Source organism: Delphinapterus leucas, chromosome 7 (assembly GCF_059928025.1).
Source record: "Delphinapterus leucas isolate spDelLeu-1000000601 "Yukka" chromosome 7, BTC_Dleu_Yukka2, whole genome shotgun sequence".
NCBI classification, from domain to species: Eukaryota; Metazoa; Chordata; class Mammalia; order Artiodactyla; family Monodontidae; genus Delphinapterus; species Delphinapterus leucas.
This window is the reverse complement of record NC_143135.1, coordinates 16,527,297-16,542,474: the sequence shown is the minus strand read 5'-3', so window position 1 is coordinate 16,542,474 and position 15,178 is coordinate 16,527,297. Positions and strand designations below refer to the sequence as shown.

At 35.8% G+C, this 15,178-nt stretch overlaps 1 protein-coding gene across 4 annotated transcripts in view; it reads left to right on the top strand.

Annotated features, from left to right (window-relative positions):
• TTC17 (tetratricopeptide repeat domain 17) overlaps positions 1-15,178 on the top strand; it is a 166,369-nt gene that overhangs the window by 26,309 nt on the left and 124,882 nt on the right. For all 4 annotated transcript variants that reach the window (XM_089914911.1, XM_022592214.2, XM_022592215.3 and 1 more), the window contains exons 2-5: positions 1,265-1,354; positions 12,500-12,669; positions 13,805-13,916; positions 14,150-14,281. In XM_089914911.1, the coding sequence (XP_089771037.1) occupies positions 1,265-1,354; positions 12,500-12,669; positions 13,805-13,916; positions 14,150-14,281 (504 nt within the window). The remainder of the gene's footprint in view (positions 1-1,264; positions 1,355-12,499; positions 12,670-13,804; positions 13,917-14,149; positions 14,282-15,178) is intronic.

Here is a 15,178-nt window from a genome sequence, read left to right as displayed (position 1 = left end):
AAGTGTATAGGGCTTCCCTGGTGGCGCAGTGGTTGAGAGTCCGCCTGCCAGTGCAGGGGATATGGGTTCATGCCCCAGTCCGGGAGGATCCCATGTGCCGCAGAGCGGCTGGGCCTGTGGGCCATGGCCGCTGAGCCTGCGCGTCCGGAGCCTGTGCTCCATGATGCGAGAGGCCACAACAGTGAGAGGCCTGCGTACCGCAAAATAAATAAATAAATAAATAAATAAATACAAGTGTATAAAGTAAAAGATAACGAATGTACCTCTCTTCTTAATCCCACTTCCCCAAAGAAATCACTGTAAACCAACTTAGTTTTGTGCATATACAGACATGTATACATCTATATCTATAAAAATGTAATTTCTTAAAAAAAGTATGGCGTACATACTATTCTTCATTACTTTTAGTTAATTATACATTGTGAACATCTTTCCATGATAGTAGATCTCATTTTTCTGTATCCCATTCCACTGGACAGTGCCTTTCTCTGTTCCCTCATTGCTGGACTTAGGTTTGTTGGGTCTTTTGTTTGTTTTTTGCAGCTAAAGGTAATATAGTGAGCAGCCTTGTATATATCTTTGCCCATTTAAAGAATGCCTATAGGATAGTTTCCTAGAATTTATATTCCTAGGTCAAAGGGTATGTACTTTTAAAATTTTGATATATGTTGTCAAAGAACCCTCCAAATAATAAGTTTATAAGCCTGCTACCAGCATATGAGGGTTCATTTTTCCTACATATTCAACAACATAGTTGCTTGTTTATGATTCAGAAACAAGAATTGTAAACTGTAAGTCTCAAGGTTATTTTATATTATCTCTGATTTACGGCTTCTGCAAATAGCCTGCAAAATAGATGCTTTTCGTATTTTTCTTTTTATTGCCGCCAGACCTGTTCAGATATGGAATGTGCTATCAAGACAAAGCAATCTATTTTTATTAGTATAGGTATAAAATATATTTTAAGGAATTTACTTTATCATTCATTTCCAAATACTTCTCTTCTTGAATATTTCTTACATGACTAGTCAAATCAGAATATTCACTTTGAAAGCTTGCTTTTTCAAGTTGGAGTTCAAGGGACAGCTATTGAACCTCTCATTCTCTTTGCCGAAATTTACATGTCATCACTTTTGAAATACCCCTTGAGTTTACTGAGCACCTAACACTGATTATAATGGTGATCGAACAATAATTTAAGGCATATCCAAACAAACGTTAATGAAATCTGAGCTTTATTTATCTATTGTTTGCTTGCTTGCAGGTGGATTCACCTATGAACTTGAAGCATCCCCATGACTTAGTCATATTAATGAGACAAGAAACAACAGTTAACTACCTCAAAGAACTGGAGGTGAGGCAACTGGACATGTCATATGCAGCTGATACTTGTTGCATTTCACAGGAGCTGTTGTATTCAGAGAACAAGTAAAGCATGCTATTTCTTAAATCTTCTGACTTTTAGATTGTCCTTTTTTTTTTTTTTTTAATCAGAATGCCATTTGAGCAATAGTAAGAGAAACAGACTACCAGAGCCTGGGTTTTATGTCTCGTTTTTGTTTTATTTTTTTATGATTACCTTTTGTTTATTTTTTTAATACAGCAGGTTCTTATTAGTTATCTATTTTATACATATTAACGTATACATGTCAGTCCCAATCGCCCAATTCATCCCACCACCACCAACCCCCCTCCGCCCCACTTTCCCCCCTTGGTGTCCATACGTTTGTTCTCTACATCTGTCTCTATTTCTTCCTTGTAAACCGGTTCAACTGAACCATTTTTCTAGATTCCACATGTATGTGTTAATATATGATATTTGTTTTTCTCTTTTATGCCTCGTTCTTGACTCACTATATCCTTGATTAAAGTTTCCATGTATAAATTTTACCATCAAGTATGAAAAGGCATTATCTCAGGATATTCTTGGAAGGAGAATTTGGGTAAAATATCAAAAGGAAGAATGGTTTGAATACCTCATAAAAATATAATTTTGTTAATTCCCAGGTAGTAAAAACTAGGGTCTTGGTATTTTGTGTTATGATTGAGGTGAGGAGCATTCATCAATTTGCATCTTGAAAACTTTTTTTTCATTTTTATTTTATATTGGAGTATAGTTGATTAACAATGTTGTGTTAGTTTCAGGTGTACAGCACAGTGATTCAGTTATACATATACATATAGCTGTTCTTTTTCAAATTCGTTTCCCACACCTTGAAAACTTGATATTTATTAGTGCTAATAAAATCTGACCTTTTTGTTTCTATCATTGATTTTCATAAACTGATTTTTCATAGTAGCAAAGAGTATTAACTATTTAAAAAATAGTTTCTTTTTTCTCTCATAAAACCTGTTCTTAAAAGTTACAGTGTAAATTGAATCCAAATTTTAAGGAAACTTTAAGTTGCAGAAAAAGTAACCCAATTTGCAAAATAAGATTTAGAAAATTATTGGGAATAATAAGAGTCAGAGTCTTTGAGTGCTAGAAGGAATCATAAAGGTCATCTTCATTTTAGAAGCAAGGAAACAATTAGACCTAAAGACAGTGAATTGCCTGATTTTCACAAAACAAGTTATGGCAGAACCAGAGGCAAATGCCTTATCTCTTGGCTTAAACCAAAGGTAAAACCAGGTAGCCATTCATTTTCTGGTTAATGTAAAAGTTCTGAATTTCACTTACATAAATTCAAACTGGTACATCTATCAACAGCAGTAGTTATAATTGTATATTTTTTAAATTTCTGTAAATTAAGAAGGAGGAGCTTTTAGCACATACTAACCAGCTGTGTATAGGAAGTAGCACTTTAGGAATATTTGTAAAACTAGAACAACTCACCATTTTTTAAATAGTATCTCACCTTGTTCCTACCAGTTTTGTCACTTATAAATTTGGAAATGTTGATTTTTATGAACACTAGGAAAAAGACAATAGATATATTTATTGGGCTTCATGCTTGGAAGCTTAAACACAGTGTTCAGAAAGATGCAGTGGTGCAGAAAGTAGTTTTTATTTTCAGATGCATAGACACCATTATATATGTTTATTGTTATCTCTCTAAGCGGCAGGATTATTTAATATAAAGAAAGGAGACTTAAATTAGAGTATGTGTAGGGGGAAAATGCCATTTACCAAGTCATTGAAAATGCAAATGAAAAATATTGACTCCACCAATTTTTGGTTGAGGTAGTGTAATGAGTCTATACTTAGTACTTAGTTTTTACTTCTGCTTCATATACATAGCAATGACAGATAAAAAACAAAACAGAAATCAAAATGAAATATAGTCAGGCCTAAACACAACATAAATATCTCCATAGACCAGAAACAGAACAAAACACTAAGTTGAGAATGTAGCTGAAACTGTAAACCTGCTGGTCTCAAAGGCCAGGAACAGGCTCTGGTGTCTGGTTGTTCATTTCTATGGAATAAAGGAAATGACAATATTTCGTGCAAGATAAAGGAAGATAACCAAATTCACTACTGCTCGAAGACTAGGATGGAGCTTGAAAAGAGTCTGGTGGAAAAAAAAAGCAGGAAGAAAAAACAAAACCTAATGACCAAAAAACAAACCAAACCATCCAGTGGTTCAATAATTGCATCTTCAATTTACCGAACACCATTTCAGGGTAGAATATTACTTTGGAGTAGAAACTCTAAACTAAAATTATGTGATGTGATTTTGGGTTTGGGATCTGGATAGAACCTGGAAGCAACTACAAAACTGTTAGACGCAGGAGATGATCATGGAGTAGCTGGGAAGAAACAGACAGATAGGGAGAGGGGGTGAAGGTTGATTCCAAGATTTTTGCCCTGAGCGACTGGTGTTGGATGGAGTTGGTGTTAGCTGAGATATAGAAGACTGAAGGAGGTGTAGATTGGGGAGGAGTTTAGCTTTGGTATATTAAGTTTGAGATACCTATTAGGCATCTAAGTGGAGACACTGAGTGAGGAGTTGGTTCTTCTAGTGTGGACTCCTGGGTAAAGGTCTGAGCTAGAGAGATAAATTTGTTATGCCTTGACATAGACATAAAGCCATGAAACTAGGTAATACAGTTTGTCTACAAAGTAGTGACAACTGGATGACTTCTTAGATACCAGAAGACAGTGGAGGAATAGCATCAAAGTGTTAAGTCTAGAATTTTGTATTCTTTTAAATATAATATTTTATATTCTCTTAAACCATCATTCAAGAGTGAGGACAAAGCAGTTTTCTGACATACACAGACAGTTTACTAACCACAGACCCTCACTTAAAAAAAAAAAAATTAAAGATGTACTTCTACAAGAAGAAAAGTAAATCCAGTGGAAGTGCATAGGATGTGTAATGGTGAGTAAAAACATTGATGAAAAAGTTGCTAAATTTATTTATTTATTTTCTGTGTTTAAAAGGTAAAACTAAATAAAATTACCAGTCTGTAGGTGGGTTAGGGCATGCTCAATGATTACTTAAAGCATATTAACTCTTTTGTTATGTTCAGGAGGCAAAAATAACTGAATAAATTAAAATCCTGTTGGAAAACGCATAGGTATACATATTAAAAATTTAAGAATATCGCCACCTTTCAGAAGTCTTGCCAAAAGAAATATAAATCTAATCAAACCACAGTATAATTTGCTTTTCACTATAATTGGTCTCTTTTGTCATTTTATATATTCTGTGTATTTAAAAGATTATTCTAAGAAAGGGTTTGTAGGCTTCATCAGACTGCCAAAGAAGTCCATGACATGAAAAAGTTAAGAACCCCTGGATCCTGGTGTCAGTATTCAGGAAATACAGAGGACAGAGGAACATGTTAAACCTGTGGGATGCAGTCAGTAAAATCTTGTAGAGTAATAAACTCTACAGGATAAGTGACCCAATTTCTTTCTCAAATAAATTACAGGGATTAAAAAAATGAAATAGAGGGGTAACCGGAAGACTAAAAGAGACTTAAAAGACAAATCAACCAGTTGCAGTGTGTGTGTACCTTACTGAATTTTGACTCAAACAAATTGTATTTTAAAATAAAGAGGGAAGAAACAGTTGGGAATGAACACAGACTGGATATGTAATATTAAGGAATTACTATTTTTTGCATGTGATAATGGTGTTGTGGTATTATTTTTTTAAGAAGAGAATCTTTCAGAATCATACTGAAATATTTACTAATGAAAAACTTAACCAAAAAAAGAGTAAGGACAGTAACCAAAATAATGGAAATGCAATCTATAGTTTTCAAACCTACAAACAAAGAGAAGATACAGGAGGAGGGGAGGGAATGTAGAAAGTATATCAAAACTGTATCGGGGCTTCCCTGGTGGCACAGTTGTTGAGAGTCCACCTGCTGATGCAGGGGACACGGGTTCGTGCCCTGGTCTGGGAAGATCCCACATGCTGCGGAGCAGCTAGGCCCATGAGCCATGGCCACTGAGCCTGCGTGTCCGGAGCCTGTGCTCCGCAACGGGAGAGGCCACAACAGTGAGAGGCCCGCGTACCGCAAAAAAAAAAGTGTATCAGGCAGGAAATGAGAAAAAAGCAGCAAAGAAAAAGTAAGATAAACAGAAAATGCAAAATAATATGGTGAAAATAAATCCATAAGATCAGCAATCACAATAAATATAAACAGATTAAACAAACTGATTAAAACGTGGAATATCAGATTGGATTTCTTATTTAGTTTAGCTGTATAGTACATATGAGAAATATACCTACAACAGCCTGGATATTGCCATTCTCAGTACCTGAGGGAAAAGAAAGAACATGGTGAAGCATACACTGGCTCTAAAAATGCTTCCCTCTAGAAGGCTCAGATGACGCTTCTCATGTTACATTGACCAAAGGAAGTCATATTGGTCACATTGGAGTCTAGCAGAACAGTGATGTAGAATTCTCTTGTAAGGAGGGGCACAAATTTGTTAATAGTAGTACAGTCTACCCCAATAATTATAACAGGATAACATTTCATACCCATGAGATTGACATAAATTAAAAAGTAGGACACAGAGGGCAGACAGCAGAAGCAAGAAGAACTACAGTCCTGCAGCCTGTGGAACAAAAACCACATTCACAAAAAGATGGACAAGATGAAAAGGCAGAGGGCTGTGTACCAGATGAAGGAAAAAGATAAAACCCCAGAAAAACAACTAAAAGAGGTGGAGATAGGCAAACTTCTAGAAAAAGAATTCAGAATAATGATAGTGAAGATGACCCAGGACCTCAGGAAAAGAATGGAGGCAAAGCGAGAAGATGCAAGAAATGTTTAACAAAGACCTAGAAGAATTAAAGAACAAACATAGATGAAAAATACAATAACTGAAACGAATACTACATTAGAAGAATCAATAGCAGAATAACTGAGGCAGAAGAACGGATAAGTGACCTGGAAGACAAAATGGTGGAATTCACTGCTGTGGAACAGAATAAAGAAAAAAGAATGAAAAGAAATGAAGACAGCCTAAGAGACCTCTGGGACAACATTAAATGCAACAATATTCGCATTATAGCGGTCCCAGAAGGAGAAGAGAGGGAGAAAGGACCAGAGAAAATATTTGAAGAGATTACAGTCGAAAACTTCCCTAACATGGGAAAGGAAATAGCCACCCAAGTGCAGGAAGCGCAGCGAATTCCATACAGGATAAACCCAAGGAGAAACACGCTGAGACACATAGTAATCAAATTGGCAAAAATTAAAGACAAAGAAAAATTATTGAAACCAGCAAGGCAAAAACGACAAATAACATACAAGGGAACTCCCATAAGATTAACAGGTGATTTCTCAGCAGAAAGTCTACAAGCCAGAAGGGAGTGGCACAATATACTTAAAGTGATGAAAGGGAAGAAACTACAACCAAGATTACCTATTGAGGATCTCATTCATATTCAATGGAGAAATCAGAAGCTTTACAGACAAGCAAAAGCTAAGACAATTCAGCACCACCAAACCAGCTCTACAACAAATGCTAAAGGAACTTCTCTAAGTGGGAAACACAAGAGAAGAAAAGGACCTACAAAAACAAACCGGAAACAATTAAGAAAATGGTCATAGGAACAAACATATCGATAATTACCTTAAACGTGAATGGATTAAATGCTCCAACCAAAAGACACAGGCTTGCTGAATGGATACAAAACAAGACCCGTATATATGCTGTCTACAAGAGACCCACTTCAGACCTAGGGTCACATACAGACTGAAAGTGAGTGGATGGAAAAAGATATTCTATGCAAATGGAAATCAAAAGAAAGCTGAGTAGCAATACTCATATCAGGTAAAGTAGACTTTAAAATAATGTTACAAGAGATAAGGAAGGGTACTACATAATGATCAAGGGATCAATCTAAGAAGATATTACAATTATAAATATATATGCACCCAACATAGGACCACCTCAATACATCAGGCAACTCCTAAAAGCTATAAAAGAGGAAATTGACAGTAACACAATAATAGTGGAGGACTTTAACACCTCACTTACACCAACGGACAGATCATCCAAAATGAAAATAAAGAAACAGAAGCTTTAAATGACACAATAGACCAGATAGATTTAATTGGTATTTATAGGACATTGCATCCAAAAACAGCAGATTACACTTTCTTCTCGAGTACGCATGGAACATTCTCCAGGATAGATCACATCTTCAGGCACAAATCAAGCCTCAGTAAATTTAAGAAAATTGAAATCATATCACGCATCTTTTCTGACCACAACGCTATGAGATTAGAAATCAACATGGAAAAAAATAGAAAACACACAAACACACAGAGGCTAAACAATATGTTACTAAATAACCAAGAGATCACTGAAGAAATCAAAGAGGAAATCAAAAAATACCTAGAGACAAATGGCAATGAAAACAAGATGATCCAAAACCTAGAGGATGCAGCAAAAGCAGTTCTAAGAGGGAAGTTTATAGCTACACAAGCCTACCTCAAGAAACAAGAAAAATCTCAAGTAAACAATCTAACCTTACACCTAAAGGAACTAGAGAAAGAGGAACAAACAAAACCCAAAGTTAGCAGAAGGAAAGAAATCATATAGATCAGAGCAGAAATAAATGAAATAGAAACAAAACACTAGCAAAGATCAATAAAACTAAAAGCTGGTTCTTTGAGAAGATAAACAAAATTGATAAACCATTAGCCAGATTCATCAAGAAAAAGAGGGAGAGGACTCAGATCAATAAAATTAGAAAAATAAAGGAAAAGTTACAACAGACACCACAGAAATACAAAGCATCCTAAGAGACTACTAAAGCAACTCTATGCCAATAAAATGGACAACCAGGAAGAAATGGACAAATTCTTAGAAAGGTATAACCTTCCAAGACTGAACCAGGAAGAAATAGAAAAAAATCACAAGTAATGAAATTGAAACTGTGATTACAAATCTTCCAACAAACAAAAATCCAGGACCAGATGGCTTCACAGGTGAATTCTGTCAAACATTTAGACAAGAGCTAACACCCATCCTTCTCAAACTCTTCCAAAAAATTGCAGAGGAAGGAACACTCCCAAACTCATTCTATGAGGCCACCATCACCCTGATACCAAAACCAGACAAAGATACTACAAAAAAAGAGAATTACAGACCAATATCACTGATGAATATAGAGGCAAAAATCCTCAACAAAATACTAGCAAACAGAATCCAAGAACACATTAAAAGGATCATACACCATGATCAAGTGGGATTTATCCCAGGGATGCAAGGATTCTTCAATATATGCAAATCAATCAATGTGATACACCATATGAACAAATTGAAGAATAAGAACCATATGATCATCTCAGTAGACACAGAAAAAGCTTTTGACAAAATTCAACACCCATTTATGATAAAAACTCTCCAGAAAGTGGACACAGAGGGAACCTACTTCAACATAATGAAGGCCATATATGACAAACCCACAGGAAACATCATTCTCAATGGTGAAAAACTGAAAGCATTTCCTCTAAGATCAAGACAAGGATGTCCATTTTCACCACAATTATTCAACATAGTCATGGAAGTCCTAGCCACGGCAATCAGACAAGAAAAAGAAATAAAAGGAATACAAATTGGAAAAGAATAAATAAAAGTGTCATTCTTTGCAGATGACATGATACTATACAAAGAGAATTCTAAAGATGCCACCAGAAAACTACTAGAGCTAATCAATGAATTTGGTAAAGTTGCAGGATACAAAATTAATGCACAGAAATCTCTTGCATTCCTATACACTAATGATGAAAAATCTGAAAGAGAAATTAAGGAAACGCTCCCATTTACCATTGCAACAAAGAGAATAAAATACCGATGAATAAACCTACCTAGGGAGACAAAAGACCTCTATGCAGAAAACTATAAGACACTGATGAAAGAAATTAAAGATGATACCAACAGATGGAGAGATATACCATGTTTTGGGATTGGAAGAATCAATACTGTGAAAATGACTCTACTACCTAAAGCAACCTACAGATTCAATGCAATCCCTATCAAATTACCAATGGCATTTTTTACGGAACTAGAACAAATCATCTTAAAATTTGTATGGAGACACAAAAAACCCCAAAGAGCCAAAGCAGTCTTAAGGGAAAAAAATGGAGCTGGAGGAATCAGCCTCCCTGACTTCAGACTATATTACAAAGCTACAGTAATCAAGACAATTTGGTGTTTGCAAAAAACAGAAACATAGATCAACGGAACAAGATAGAAAGCCCAGAGATAAACCCACGCACTTATGGTCAACTAATCTATGACAAAGGAGGCAAAGACATACAATGGAGAAAAGACAGTCTCTTCAATAAGTGGTTTTGGGATAACTGGACAGCTACAAGTAAAAGAATGAAATTAGAATACTCCCTAACACCATACAAAAAATTAATTCAAAATGCATTCGATACCTAAGTGTAAGACCAGACACTATAAAACTCTTAGAGGTAAACATAGGAAGAACACTCTTTGACATAAATCACAGCAAGATCTTTTTTGATCCACCTCCTTGATTAATGGAAATAAAAACAAAAATAAACCAATGGGACCTAATGAAACTTCAAAGCTTTTGCACAGGAAAGGAAACCATAAACAAGACGAAAAGAGAACCCTCAGAATGGGAGAAAATATTTGCAAACGAATTAACAGACAAAGGATTAATCTCCAAAATAGATAAACCGCTCATGCAGCTCAATATTAAAAAAACAAACAACCCAATCCAAAAATGTGCAGAAGACCTAAATAGACATTTCTTCAAAGAAGACATACAGATGGCCAAGAAGCACATGGAAAGCTGCTCAACATCACTAATAGAGAAATGCGAATCAAAACTACAATGAGGTATCACCTCACACCAGTTAGAATGGGCATCATCAGAAAATCTACAAAGAACAAATGCTGGAGGGGGTGTGGAGAAAAGGGAACCCTCTTGTACCGTTGGTGGGAATGTAAATTGATACAGCCACTATGGAGAACAGTATGGAGCTTCTTTTAAAAAGTAAAAATAGGATTACCATATGATCCAGCAATCCCACTGCTGGGCACATACCCAGAGAAAACCATAATTCAAAAAGACACATGCACTCCAGTGTTCCTTGCAGCACTATTTACAATAGCCAGGTCATGGAAGCAACCTAAATGCCCATCGACAGACGAATGGATAAAGAAGTTGTGGTACATACACACAGTGGAATATTACTCAGCCATAAAAAGGAACGGAATTGAGTCATTTGTTGAGACGTGGATGGATCTAGAGACTGTCATACAGAGTGAAGTAAGTCAGAAAGAGAAAAATATTGTATATTAACACATGTATGTGGAACCTAGAAAAATGGTACAGATGAACCAGTTTGCAGGGCAGAAGTTGAGACACAGATGTAGAGAACAACATATGGACACCAAGGGGTGAAAACCGCAGGTGGGTGGCGGTGGTGGTGTGCTGAATTGGGCAATTGGGATTGACATGTATACACTGATATGTATAAAATTGATGACTAATAAGAACTTGCTGTATAAAAAAAATTAAAAATATTTTTTAAAAAAATAGGACAAAACCAAATGTTGGTAAGTTCATGGGGAGATGGATATTATCCTAATCTGTTGGTAGAATTCTAGTTTTTATAACCACTTTGAAGAGCAGATTGACGGTGACTAAATAAACTGAAAATGTATCCCATACGGCCCCGTATTTTTCTCCTACTGGAACTCTTACACAATGACAGTTTTATAAGAATACCATAGCACATTTAATACCAAAAAATATTTAAAAAGAAGCAACCTAATGGTTTACAGGAAAATAAATACTTTTTTTTTTTTTTTTTTGAGGTATGCGGGCCTCTCACTGTTGTGGCCTCTCCTGTTGCGGAGCACAGGCTCCGGACGTGCAGGCTCAGCAGCCATGGCTCACGGGACTAGCCGCTCCGCGGCATGTGGGATCCTCCTGTACCAGGGCATGAACCCGTGTCCCCTGCATCGGCAGGCGGACTCTCAACCACTGCACCACCAGGGAAGCCCCAAATAAATACATTTTTATACATCCAGTAGAATGAAAAATTTAGAGCTTTACCGACCAATGTAGATAAATGTCAAAAACATAATATTAAGTTAAAAAAAAAAAGAAAGTTGTAGAATAATACAGTATGATAGTATTTATATAAAATTTCAAAATTTGCAAAGCAATGCTGTATGTTGATTTTGGAGATATAGCTGTAAATAAATATATATATATAAAGTAATATTTTAAGAAAAGTAGGGCAATATAGTAATATTTTATAAAAATATACATGAAAATGATGCATAAAACATTCAGGATACTGGTAGCTTTTGTTCTTTTAATTATTTATTTATTTATTTATTCTCTTGGCTGCACCGCACAGCTTGTGGTATCTTAGTTCCCCAACCAGGGATTGAACCCAGGCCATGGAAGTGAAAGCTCCAAGTCCTAACTACTGGACCACGAGGGCATTCCCAGGATAGTGGTAACTTTTGGAAGTGAGAGAGGGATCTCAAAGGCAGTTAAGAGGGGCTTCAACTATTTTTTTTTTCTTGTAGAAAAATCTGGAGTATGGCCAAATGTTAAGATAGATAGGGTGGTGGAAACATGGCTGTTAACTTAATTCCTCTGTATTTTTGGAAAAAAAATGTCAGTGGCAGGAATTCCCCTGGAACACTAGTTACTTCAGGTAGCACTGTCAATGCGCTAGATGTCTTCAAGGACTGAAATATGACGTGTTTGGATAATTCAAGGTACTTCTAATTGCTGAGCTATTCTGTGCCAGTTAAGTTGATAGATGTAGCTTTATAGATAGTCAGAGATCATATCATAAGGCACTCATGTGCCAGTATTATAAATGTCATGTTCTGTTACTTTCTATATATGGACACCTGTTTTGAGAAGCTAATTTATGTCAACTAACGTAACCCAGGGCATATTTTGATTTCTCTGACTTGTTCAACACATTAAATTCTTCTTTCTCTTACATGGTATCTAGGTTGAAATATTAGAAAAATCCTTCTGTGTTCTTATTTTCTTCTCAACAGAAGCAGTTAGTTGCTCAAAAAATTCATATAGAAGAGAATGAGGACAGAGATACAGGACTGGAACAGAGACATAATAAAGAGGATCCAGACTGCATCAAAGCCAAGGTACCCTTAGGGGACCTAGATCTGTATGATGGCACATACATAACTTTGGAGAGCAAAGATATCAGGTAAAGAAATTCTCTTTCTAAAAATAAAGTACGTCTTCCTGAACAGACCTTTCTCGAATCAATTAGAAATTATTTCTCTAATGAGAAAAAGCTTCAATCACTGTTGACTTTATTGAAATTTGAAAGTTCAAAATGTGTAGTATGTATAGAATTCTTACAAATCAATTAAAAGTATTTAATACCACAGTAGAAAATTGAACAATTTATGATAAAAAAATGCAAATGGCCAATAAACACGTGGAAAAATATTTCTCAGTAATGATCAGATAAGTGCATACTAAGACATATTTTTCTTCTCTCAAATTGAAAAAAATGTTTAAAAATCAATAACTGGTAAAAATGTAGAAAGACTATATAGAAGTGTAAACTGGTTTAACATTTCTAGAAAGAGTTAAGCAGTGTTATATTAGCTTTTGAAAAGTCCACAGTCTTTTTTTAAAATTAATCAATTAATTTGTTTGTTTTTGGCTGCGTTGGGTCTTCATTGCTGTGCGTGGGCTTTCTCTAGTTGCGGCGAGCGGGGGCTACTCTTCATTGCAGTGCGCGGGCTTCTTGTTGCGGAGCACAGGCTCTAGGCATGCGGGCTTCAGTAGTTGTGGCTCACGAGTTCTAGAGCACAGGCTCAGTAGTTGTGGCGCACAGGCTTAGTTGCTCCGTGGCATGTGGGATCTTCCTGGACCAGGGCTCGAACCCATGTCCTCTGCACTGGCAGGCAGATTCTTAACCACTGTGCCACCGGGGAAGTCCAGAGTCCACAGTCTTAACGGTTTGTGACTTACCTATTTTCTCCCTAACCTTTTTTTTTTTTTTAAATTTATTTGGCTGCTCTGGGTCTTAGTTGTGGCACGCGGGATCTTTGTGGCAGCGTGCAGGATCTTTTAGTTGCGGCATGCATGTGGGATCTTGTTCCCTGACCAGGGATCGAACCCCGGGCCCTCCCTAACTCTTGATATAACTCCTTTAAGTTGAGCTCTCAGAAAATTTTGCTCTAACAATAGCTCTATGAAAAAAGTATGCATGTTGACTAATATTGGTTGTAAAGTGAGATGCTTTGAGAATATGATTTAATTAGGGAAAAATTGGACATATCTTCACTTTTCATTCATTCATTACTTCTTGCCTCTTGATATTTTAGCCCTGAAGATTATATAGACACAGAATCTCCTGTCCCTCCAGACCCTGAGCAGCCTGATTGTACTAAAATTCTAGAACTTCCATATAGTATACATGCTTTTCAGCACTTGCGAGTAAGTAGAGAAATTTGGGGGGTTTTGTTTGTTTTCATTTTTTTCTTTAATCTCTTGCTTATACATACTCTTTTTCTTTCTTCTCTTCTTCCAAACAGCTTTATAATTTAACAAACATCTCCTGTTTCTTAAAATTCCTTCAAATTAAATGCCATAAGATACCAAATTACTTGTGATTTCTATTGTCTTATAATCTCCTTTTTCTGTTTTTTTCTATTTTTTCTTCTCTTCAGGGTGTACAAGAGAGAGTTAATCTTTCTGCACCTCTACTACCTAAAGAAGATCCAATCTTCACATATCTATCTAAACGGTTAGGAAGGAGTATAGATGACATAGGTCACCTCATTCATGAAGGCCTACAGAAGGTAAGTCGTAAATGACTTAAAGAGCCCGGAGGCCCTGTGTGAACAGAAGATATTTTTCTCTCAGAAAATACCTACCTAGCTTGTTTTTGTCTAGAGAGTGATTTTAAATCATGATTACAGTAATATAAACTGTATAGTTCAAAGTTAGAGAGAAGCATTGATAATCCAGTCCCCTTTACCAGGACAAGATGCTGGAAAGTTTTATTTAAACTAATTCACGAAAAAACAAATTATAAACTAATATAAGCAACAGGGCTTATAAGCTAGATTATATATTTTGAGTGTGAAAGAACATTAACATTAGTGTCTTTGATACATGTCTACACACAGGAAATACATAGATTATCACTGTTCTCTGAACAGGTAAAAGAATCACCACTAACAATAAAATCTTCATGTAATTTTAAGGGAACATCTACTTTAAAACAATGAAATGGGGAATTATATAACAGGACCCAAGAATTTAAAGGTATCATTCAGGATAACATATGGGAATTTAGAAAATAGTTTTTGCTCTTCTCTGTGCCTAAGGAGATTTGTAAAATGCAGGCTAGTTTCTAAGCACTATTATAGTGGTACTAAGTAAAATGTGTAATTGTAACATTTATATACAGTTTACTCAAATATATATTTATATGTTTATTCAAATGCATTATATATTATAGGATTATTTTTGTAGCTAAGTTACCTTCTTCATATTGTTTTTCTGAAGGTAATGTAAAATATTGCATCCCCAGAATTGATAAGTAATAAGGAAAAACTGGCCTGGGATTTAAGATGTCATTCAGAGAATTGTTAGTTGAAAGTAGATCATCGTGGTAAATGCTCTATAGAAAATTAAAATAGAGGGTAATTGAGTGGCTTCTTTAGGTTGAGCAGTTGGGGTTATCCTCTCTG